Source organism: Rhodamnia argentea, chromosome 10 (genome assembly GCF_020921035.1).
Source record: "Rhodamnia argentea isolate NSW1041297 chromosome 10, ASM2092103v1, whole genome shotgun sequence".
In the NCBI taxonomy this organism is placed as follows: domain Eukaryota; kingdom Viridiplantae; phylum Streptophyta; class Magnoliopsida; order Myrtales; family Myrtaceae; genus Rhodamnia; species Rhodamnia argentea.
Genome location: NC_063159.1, coordinates 5,926,317 through 5,937,054, shown reverse-complemented (window position 1 = coordinate 5,937,054; position 10,738 = coordinate 5,926,317). Strand labels below are relative to the sequence as shown.

Sequence of the window (10,738 nt, the reverse complement as noted above, 5' to 3'; positions counted from 1 at the left end):
ATTCAACTATGAGGTTCATGATGTGTACTTCGATTACCTTTTTCCCTAAACATAAGAACCCTTTCACTTGCAAAGGCAATTTGGTGCAGCCAATGAAACCTCTTCGGAATTCTGTAAAACACCTGAATTTTCAGAAAGCTCGAGTAAATCCAGGAAACCCCTCAAATTTTCAGTCTGTTCTGCACGTATTGCTTAAAGCCTGTCTGGTAATATTTCTGTTCTCGAGAACTAACGTCATTCTATTTTTGAAAATAAAAGAACAAGGACCAGAGAAAACAGAAGAACAAGAAGAATAAAAGAACAAGAACCAGAAAAACATTAGCATTACTAAACAGACCCTATCCAGAAAATTTACTTTCCAATAAGGAGACAGGCAATGCCAAAATCTTCGTCACAACACAGGCATCACAAACTTGAAAAGCAACGGAGCAGCCTCTAGTAAGACTATGAAGAAACAAAGGGAAAGAGGTAAAAAAAGCTACAACACTACTCAAATCAGCCTACGCCATTCAACCATCACAATCAGCTTACAAGTCAGAAGTTTCATTTAGCAAAACAAATCCGAAAATCGAATGTTTGCCGTCAAGAGCCTGTCCATGCAGCACTCAGAAGCCTTATTAAGAAGAATTTGATGATGAAGAAAGCCTCCGCTGTATGAGAAATCGATAAAATGTGACTAGTGTCCAATCAGTCTAGATACACTCAAAACCTAAAGACAAATTGCCCCATATTTACACCCTATAAGAAATTCAGAGCAAGCTTTGTTATGTTCACTTCACTTCCTCCCGCCAACCATGCTCGGACCAGGACTCCCGGAGAGCGTAGGAGATCCGCCGCTCGTCGTCTTCAGCCTCCCATTCGCATTGCCAAGGACGTTCAGATCTTCAAACAACCTGTAAGAAGGAACAAAAGGCTTCTGTCCAGGTGGAGGTGCAGAAGTATTGCTGGGAACCGGAGATGGAGCGGCTCCATTGCTTCCTCTAGCAGGGAACGAGTTAAACGACTGCAATGGTCTGATTCCTTGTGGAGGCGTGTAAGACCCAGGGGTCTCGGCTCGAGGAGTCCAAAATGCGCCAACATTCGATGTGGGAACTTGGCGTTGGTGATTGGGATAACTAGTGCCATATGCCCATGGTGGTGGAGGGTAGGGCGATGGAAATTGAGGTTGCATTTGGGAAGAAAATGGAGGGTATGATTGTAGATGGGGCTGAGGCTGAGGCTGAGGCTGAGGCTGTGGCTGAGCCCATGGAACCACATAACTATTGTATGCTAACTGTCCTTGAGATCCAATATTATTCTGGGACGCATAAGGATTGGCCTCCGGACTAGGAGAAACAGGTACATGATTCATATTCTGATTCGAGGACGGAGTGTGAGGGGGTTGGGGCGAGGGAGACGTGGTCGTCAGGGCAAGACTTAGGAAGTCAATCATGTCTTGGTCTTTTGTAGTCTTAACAGGAGCAGGCGGGTCAGGCAAAGCTAAAGCCAGAGCATCAGCTGGAACGGCAGCTGACGTAGATGGAGCAGATGAACTTGTGCTGCTCAGGCTGTTCATTGATGCAAGACTGGTACTCCCAACAGCAGTCGTGCTTCCAGAAACATTTTGCGTTTTAGTATGCCTGCATTTAGAGGATTCACATTAGTATGATGGCCCAGACGAGCCTCCACATGACTTGTCATCTCATGCTTCAGAGAAAAACTATCCATGACTAGCAAATGGAAATTACAGAGTTCAAGACGCAGATTTAGCTCCATGTACGCTGTACGAAACTCCTGGAAACATTGGATGAAATTTTAACATTGATTTCAGTTTGCAATCAGATACATGAAATCTTCTTTTATTTGTGGCGTGATTGCAAAAATCTGCTGACGCACTGATTTAGATACTAGCTCAACTATAAAACAGAACGACAGTTTTGAGAAAATAATGTTGCGTCATCTATTGTTCATGGTTCAAGAATCTGCTGACCTTCGTGCAAGCTGAGCAAAGTCGTCTTCTTCTTCATCCTCTTCATTGATAAAGTGGCTTGCAAGAGTAGCAGGAGGTGTAGAGGGTGCAGCATTTGCTCTTGGGCTGGGGTCTCGTTTCATTTCACTCTGTTTAACCTCACCCCGTTTAATGCCAGAAGCACCAGCTTCATCCAATTGTGAGTTGAAGTTTGCTGTTTGATTTGGCAATGGGGACCCAGAGGCAATAGAATCATGTTTTGCCAATGCAATTTGCAGGCCATCGTTCAATTCAAGACCTCGAGCAAGAAGTTCTTCATCACTGCAAGAAAGCAACATATGTCATACATCCACTCAAGATATACAAGCAAATCCCAAATAGCAGGCAAAATAATGCCAATGGAGAGGAAAACATAGCAGTAAACAGGCCAAAAATATAAAGCACAAATGAACTGAAAGTTCCTCAAGACTAAAGTAGATAGATAAATCCATGCAGTGCATCCAATGAGAAAAAAAGGAGACACGACACACCGATGTAGGTTACCTAGTTGTAGTGAGCATCTGCATAAGCTTCTTTTGGTTGGAACGACACTGATTCACTAGATCGACTATAAGTTCATCTTTCACTGACTGCAGCGACAACAGATGAGCGTCAGAGACTCAGAAGTCAGTCAACTCTCCATCACTGCAGAATATCGTGCCACTTACCTCACGACTACTGGGGTTCACAGCTTGCAGCATCTCACTTAAGAGCTCCATGATGTTCCGCATTGAATCCATGCTAGACAGACTGGATGATCAAAGGGAATTGGCAGGGAACAGAAGTCAGAAAAGGCAACATGACAGGGACAAGCAATAAAGAAAGTAAGAAAATGATGAAAACCACACATGGAGTTTAGAGAGGCAAAACCCTGACCTCAGAGATTCTATCTCAGTTGCCATTGCTTCGTCAAGTCTTCTTGTGGAATTGCTTGGCATGCCATATCCAGCTTGAGGATGCCTCTCGGTTGGATGGGTCACTGGCGGTGTAAATATTGGTGCTGCATCCGACGAGCGCCGGGGAAATTGAATGCCAGAACGCTGGAATTATGAAAATGAAAACACATAAAAATTGCCTTCCACATTAAAATAGTAATTTCTAGACAATGCCTCTACACAGCCGAACAACCACCATTTCTTTTTCACCTGTCCGGCTTTATGCTTTCGTGATACCCAACTATAATTCCATGCACGCACAAATAACCAAAGATGCCATTATCATTCAATACCGCAGAAGATGAAACCCTCAGCAGAGCACTTCAACAGCACGAATGTAAAACAATCGTTCACAGTCAGATTCACAATATTTCTCAATGAAGAGACATATTTTGAGGGGACCTAGTGATACCACCAACTATAAGCCGAAAATAATAGGTAACAGCATATGCATCACTTTTTTGTAACAAACAGCCTATAACCAGCCTTTCAGGCAGAAAAGGAAAACAAAAAGGGCAATTTGATCTCATCCAGAAACACTTGCAACTCCTCGATGGATACTCACTCTAAGTTCCTCATATGCATAGTAGTACTGCGGATGTTTTCCTCCTGGTCCACCAAAAGCCTCTTGCCAAGCATCCAACAATGCTAGAATTTTGTTTCGGACATTCATATCTGTCTGCACAAGGCATACACATGCTTTAAGTGCTCCAAAGAAATGCAGTATTACTAACATAAAAAATAAGCAACAATCATAAAACAAAAGGAAAGCAGCTGAAGTACTAGATAATCTTGATTTTATGTACAAAGGTAATTATCACACCTCATCAACTACAAAAAGTGATGAATCAAATAGTGCAAATTTAATCTGCTAGAGCCTGAAGTAAGGCGATAAACATATAAAAAGTGACTCTAAGCTACTGGCAACAAGCCCCATCAAGATCTCAATCTCAGATTACAAAGCCACAAACCAATTCTTCCATTATAACAAGGCCAATAGCTTTAAATTCTTTCTAACTAAACACAACTACCCAAAAGAAACTCAATACAGGAAAGCAAGATAACTACTGTGGCATAGGAAAAACCCAAATAAGGACTTGGAAACCAATTTGAGGTAGTCTGAGAAGTAAAGGTTAGCAAAAAGAACCAACCAGGGCCAAAATAGAGTTGAATTAAATCTGGAACAAAGAAAGGTAATTCTAGGGCTCATATAAATAAATGAAGTCTATGGAATGAGGAAAAATTTGATCACAAAGAGACCTAAAGACCTATTCATACTAGGATTACTGACGAAAGACGATCTCAACCTCTAACTAGAAAAAATCTTCCAATCTCGACCACTGGAGTTCATTAAAAGTCACATGATGCACCTGACTACTTACGGACCTAAAACATATTAAGAGACTAAATAAAAGAGGAAAGCCTTAAAATACTAAAAGCTGAATATGCTACTGCATCATTCTCCCCAAATTGGAAGGAATCAAGCTCAGCATTGAGAACTTTGATGAACTCAGAATGTCTTTGGGTCAATCTTCTCTATCTTATCTCCACAATTTCATGTACAACTTTGATGAACTCAGAATGTCTTTTGATCAATCTTTTTTATCTTATCTCCACAATTTCATGTACTTCATAAAGATGAATTATGCAACCATTTCGATAGGAACTTCCTAGCCATGTTTCCTTTCCTAGTCAGCTTCCTTCTACTCCAATTTGAGAAACTCAACCTCAAGTTTTAAATGCTAATTATTGAGATATAGCGAATTCCTTCCCATCATCATTAGAATTTGAATTGATTTCTTCTTCACGAAGGCTTGATAATTGAACCTGTCAATCAAACCTTCAAATTGATATGACATAACAAAATCTATCCTCGACATGATTAATACTCTTCAAATTTAAATGGCTAGCATCTCCTCCACGTGCTTACTTATCTTCTTCTTTAATAACTAATACATATCTAGCCGGATCACAATCTTCAGAAATACTTTTTCCTATCTTGTTCTGATCATCAATACTTTCGACTATTTCATCTCCTGCCAGTAAATTTGCTGGAAACAGTTCATCTCATCGCCATATCCCATACAACTGTTTGCATGACTTCATGATCATCCCACTTAATTGTTGCTGCTTCACCTTTGAAATCGTCACAGAAAGGTTATTTCTCTTCAAGATCAAAGGCTAATGCAATCGCTCTTCCAATCCACCTCCTACTACATTATCAGTCCAGCATTATGAAAGGGATTTGATGTCCAAGGTATCACAATCGCCTTCCCATTTTCCTAGAGGCTTCCACAAATTCCAATTGCTTCAAAGCTGGAACCGCCCGCGACAAGTCTTCAATGATATGCCTCATCCCAGCCATCTCGGTTTGTTGGGCTTGATTGCCTCTTCCACGCACAACCATCATGTTGAAACGACAATCTTAATCACTAGTTAGGACCTTTTTCACTCCAACACCAAATTGATGTTGGAAAGACGCCAACAAAGGCCTCTGTTACCAATTTGACGTAGTCGGAGGAGTAAAAGATAGCAAAAAGACCAAAAATAATGACAATGAAAGTTGGGGAATGAGGAAAACCTAACAACAAAGACTTAAAAGACCAATTTATACAAGGGGTTACAGGCGACAGATGCTTTCTCAATGCTTAATCTAAAATAACAACTTACAGTTCATTAAAAGTCAAATGACACATGACTATTTAGTACCTAAACATAATAGAAGACTTAACATAAGACAAAAGACTTCAAATACTAAAAACTGAATTATGCTCTGGCATTATAATGCATGGCAGTAGGTACGAAGTGTTCAGTACAAGCACAGAGTTCCTATCCCTAAAAAGGGTCAAATCTCACTCGTCCTACGATTTCACAACCACACATGTCAGAATTCTCTAACATCTAGCGCATGAATCATTGTGAAATTTTAGGGGGAAATCAGAGAGCAGCACACAGATCAAACCTGGCGTGGATCAAGACCTTAGCACAACCACCACCCACAAAATTCTTCTGAACTCAATGAATTGAATGCTTCTCAGGACAAGGAAAAGATTTACAAATCCAAAGGACGCCAAAAAGGTTACCAAAATCTTGATGAAAGAAAAACAGCCTCAAGACATCAAACTAGTGACAATTCAAAGTGATGCTGTGTGAAAGCATTTTACAGCTTGTAAAACAGTCCATCAAGCATTTACCTTTTTCTTTACAATTTTGACCATATCCCCAAGTATATTCTTCTCTGCAATTTGAAAGTGCACATAATCACCACAGTTCTTCACCATTGTCTCCAAAAGCTACAATAGTAGAATACAGAGATCAGATTTCTAACAAGTTCTCACAGCAAACAGTAAGTGGCATGTTTTCTGCAAGTTAAAATCCAATTTTCATGTTAAGAATGTATAATGTAACGTATCTAGAGAGCAAAAATACCGTCAAAGCAAGGAATTGGACTTGTGGGCTCTTGTGCTGCAATCTTTTCTTCACTGCTTTTATAACTTCTCTAGCCTGTCTGAGCAATCCAGAAAAAATAAAAATCAGCATGCAATCTTTTCTCTCTAATGTGCTCTCATGCAGTCCCAAAATGAACAAGGGTCTAATAAAAGGATTTGTTAGCTACTGCTTTCATACAACAAGTTTAGCTACGACTACCAAGCTTTGGAAAGGTAAAAAGGCAAGCTTTACAAGTTTTGTTTCCATGTATTGTCAAATTATATTCTTCTTCAAATTCAATTCTAATATCATGCAACTATAAATTTATATTATCGGTATCTGCAGCAACAATTATCAAGTGTTCCATACGCATCTCGTCAACAAATCCATTGAATAATAATAGCAGTTGCTATGAGCCTTTCTGCTCAATCAGAAACAAAAATTCCCATTAAATACCGTGAAAAGAAGAACAATCTTATTTCCTTTTTGTCCTCAAGACTAATTTTTCCTTTCTCCCCTGAGAAATTATTCCCCCTAATACATATCTCTGCCTTCTCATGCAACACGGAAAAAGACAATAAACGAAAAAAGTTTGAAAGGCACGCATGCAAGCGACGATCACAATCAGCAGCAGCTAAAAACTCACAGCAACCCACCGAAACAGGAGTTACAAATTCGAGCACGAAACGAAACACAAACCGAGACCAAGGTCAACCAACCCATCAACGAAAGAAGCAAAATTTCGGCGAAAAATTCAAGGGAAAAAACAAATAGAAACGAGTACCCAGGATAGGAGTTGACATAATCGCAGATGTCGATGTTCATGGTCCAATCGGGGTTCATCAGAAGATCGCTCGTCGCCTTCTCCACCCGAACAGTAGCCGAAGAAGATGATGCAGACAACATCCTCTCTCTCTCTCTCTCTCTCTCTGTGGCTCTTGACTTTGACTGGTCTTCTGGGGGGTGGTAGGCGAAGGAAAATAAAGAGGGGGACTACTTGTTCCGACGGAAACGATGGGAAAATTCTCTGGCTCGCAAGGGCTTAATTTCCTAGAAAAGCAGTCCAACGCGACACAACGCAAGAGACGACGATGAACAACTGGGGAAAAGCAACTAAAAAAGACATTTTTACGAATCGAGCCCAGCAAAAGAAGGGAAAGGGCAAAGCATCGATTTTTCTGTCGTATGTTCGTGTTCCTTTTTTTTTTTTTTTTTTGGGTGTCTTTGAACTTTTGTTTTGGGTTAAGAGATCGCCACCACCACTCAGTCGAATCCATAATCGCGATTTTCTCGCTCTTGCTTTCGTTTCGCTGCCCCCCCAAAAAATTGTTAATTACCTTTGTCTCCTTCCTGGATTTTAGCCTGCCTTTGGAGTCAAATGCCAGGAGAGAGAGAGAGAGAGAGAGAGAGATTAAGGAACAAGAAAGGGATCGGCTCCCAAGTAGCACATTGAAGAAGGGACTCACCCTTTGCAAAGACAACCTTCACCCATTTCATTATTCGCCTAGTTCCCTAAAAACTGAAAATAAAATGATTTTCAATCTAGTTTCAAATCTTTCAACAAAAAAAAAAAGTCTAGTTTCAATTCCATCTTGTAACCGTCCGTTCAAAAATCATCATCAATTATTTGACATGGTATTTTCATGTGAGGGTGTGCAAAGGAACCAAAAACCACCCTGACCGCTCAAAACCGGCCTAAAACTAAGCGAGTCCAAAGAGGATTGGTTCGGTTCCCGATTTTAAGTGTGGAACGGCCCACCCACTAACCCACCCGGATTGATATGGTAATATGTATGCATTTTAATTTTAAGAAAAATTAAAACCCTAAATCCCTAATCTAGGTTGTCGGTTGTCTTGTCTTATCTCGGTCTCTCTCATCTCAACTCTCTCAAGCAACTCTTTAGTCTCTCTGTCTCCCAATTCTTAACTCCCATCGATTCACAGTCATGCCTCCAATCGCTCCTCGCAAACATGATTCATAGCCTTGCCTCCCTCTCTCGCTTTAGGTCACCTCCATTGGCTAAAAGTTGGAAACCCTAATTGTTGCCATTTTCCCACTTTTAGTTTTTTCAATATACTCATAGTTCGAAGTATTGGGAGGAAAGTGAAGTATTCTTTGCACATGTTTGAAGTTTTTTTTTTTTACAAACAACAAGGATTTTAAAGAACATGCATTCTTTTTTGCTGAAAAAAAAAAACAACTTGATGGGACCGGTTGATGGCTTGCTGGAAAATAAGTCACTGATCGCATAAAGCTTGGTGGGACCGGTTCCATAGAACCAACGGACGGTTCCTAGTTTCAGTTTTTCGAAACCGACCCTTGGTGAGCAATTCTCGATTCTAAAGTGGGAATTGCCCACTCTGGATTGATCACCCCTATTTTCATGCAGGTATAAAAAAATCTACATCAACAAAGTGATGCTAAATATTCTCTTCAAAACAAAACTATTCTTTAATATGAATTTTATTTAAAAAAAAAAAAATCAGGGATGATTAATGGCGATTTTTGAACGAAGTGCCAAAAGAGTCAAATTTGGGACTTGAGTTAAAGTGGATGATTTTTTTAGATAAAAAAAGTTCTTCTAGATATGAGATTAGATTTGAAGTTTTTTTTTTTTTTTTTGGACAAAGATGTTCATAGAGGATTGGACTGGACATAAAGTTGGATTTTTTTCTTTTAAATAAAGAAAAAAAGTTAGGAGTGAAATTGAAATTAAACCTAAAATTGTGATTTTTTAAAGAAATTAGATCCTTTTATATTTAATTTGGTATGGATGAGTTCGTAACTTCCAACTTAGCTGTCAGATGAACGGGGTAACTGATTTATGAGACGCCACACATGGCATGGAATTATGACAGAATGGACTTCGTTGCGATATTTGTAAAGGGAGGTTGGTCCACGGAAGAAAGTGTCTAGGCAAAGGAGTTAGAACTTTCGTCGTTCCATTTTGGCTAGTCAAAAAAGGATGACTATTGCTAGGTACGATAAGGGCTTGTCTTTGTCCAAATCCAATTGAAACATAAATATTGAAAACCTAAATGAAACCATTGCTTGTTGATAATTGAAAATTGATGGCTAAATATTTTTATTTTCCTACCTAATATGGAACGATGATCATGGTCGGCACAAATTTTACCGAGTATATTTACTGACATCTAATTGTCGTCGATTTTTTATTTTATTTTATTTTGCCGAGTAAATTATGCAACCACTTTTTTACTTGTCACATTTGCCGATATTTTAACTCGGTCGATTTTTTTAATTCAATATCAATTAAGGATATCGAACAAGTTTAATCTCACTCAGTACAAAATTATTCTAATTTCAGCGGTTAATTGGGCTACCAAACAACCTTAGTGATTCACTAGACTCTATGAAAATTAATGAATCATTTTATGAAAATGTCTAAGCGAATCATTTGTAACATCTACTAGGTTTCTTGAAAATTAACCTCATTCGATATATTAACTATCATTGATTTAAAACCTACTAGTAACATCCCATAGTTTCATGTGTGGTAAGAATATGCAATGATCAAATTTCAATCAATATCAAGTAGCTTTTTATTTCCATTTTTTAGCATTTGAAATGGCCAAAAACATAACATCAAATACTTAGATTTTCAACACTTATTTTTCAGCTTTATCAAACGAGCCTTATTGAACCAATTTAACGGATCAATTTCAATACATCAAGCATTATCGAATTGGTTTCCCCTTAGGTGAAATTTTACATTTTCTACAAGGATCAATCAGGTTGAATTAAATCCACGAAGTTGGTAGTGTTTTTCCAAAATTTAAAGAACTCTTGGAAGCCTTCTCCATTAAAGCAAAATGAAAGTTCACAGTAGCTTCAAACTGAAAAATCCAATTTAAACTTAACGATTAAGTCTTGTCTGGAAACCCATGTAGGTGAGCAGCTGCTTCTTTAATTACAGGTCATTTCTTGGGCACGTGAATCCCTACTACTTCTTGCCATATTCTACTTCTTATCTCATTAGGGCATGAGAGACAAAACAGTTAATCCTAAGTTTGGTCATAGGAGATGACAATTTATTTTCTTGTTGTCCTCATTCACCATGCTGCCACTTGTTTACAAGGACAAAATTACCCATTTAGAACTAATGGTTCTACTAAATTTGATAATATTACGGTGATATGACTTCGGCACGCAACTTTGGAATCCAAAAAGATTGCAACTTTTATTTCAAGGTATCAGTTATGTAATGGATGAATGGACACGATAGGTATATAAAGAGCATGTAAATTCCCTTTCATGTACAAGTAGGATTAGGAACAACACGTGAAATTTCACGAATGGAGGCTTTAAATATGAAATAAACTAGGGCAGAGCCTGTCTCGGATATCGTGTGAGAATGTTATAGCC

The 10,738-nt window shown here is 38.9% G+C and overlaps 1 protein-coding gene across 3 annotated transcripts; it reads right to left on the bottom strand.

The window, feature by feature from the left end:
* Positions 1 to 483: 483 nt before the first annotated feature.
* LOC115749230 (TOM1-like protein 6) lies at positions 484 to 7,573 on the bottom strand. Of its 3 annotated transcripts, none has more exons than XM_030685960.2 (9): positions 7,136 to 7,571; positions 6,352 to 6,430; positions 6,117 to 6,215; positions 3,488 to 3,601; positions 2,864 to 3,027; positions 2,656 to 2,737; positions 2,492 to 2,577; positions 1,970 to 2,269; positions 484 to 1,619 (listed from the first exon to the last, which is right to left on the bottom strand). In XM_030685960.2, the coding sequence occupies exons 1-9, from the start codon at positions 7,255 to 7,257 to the stop codon at positions 776 to 778; spliced, it is 1,890 nt and encodes a 629-aa protein (XP_030541820.2). In that variant the 5' UTR covers positions 7,258 to 7,571; the 3' UTR covers positions 484 to 775. The 3 variants fall into 3 exon arrangements, with proteins under 3 accessions (XP_030541820.2, XP_030541821.2, XP_048127270.1); XM_030685961.2 differs by having other exon boundaries at positions 6,352 to 6,426; XM_048271313.1 differs by lacking the exon at positions 3,488 to 3,601 and having other exon boundaries at positions 7,136 to 7,573.
* Positions 7,574 to 10,738: the final 3,165 nt, after the last annotated feature.

Coding starts and splice junctions, on each gene's coding strand:
- LOC115749230 (XM_030685960.2), bottom strand. CDS start 7,257: ATGTTGTCTGCATCATCTTCTTCGGCTACTGTTCGGGTGGAGAAGGCG. Junction 3,028..3,487: donor ATGCATATGAGGAACTTAGA/GTGAGTATCCAT, acceptor TCATAATTCCAG/CGTTCTGGCATTCAATTTCC. Junction 2,578..2,655: donor TGAACCCCAGTAGTCGTGAG/GTAAGTGGCACG, acceptor TTGTCGCTGCAG/TCAGTGAAAGATGAACTTAT.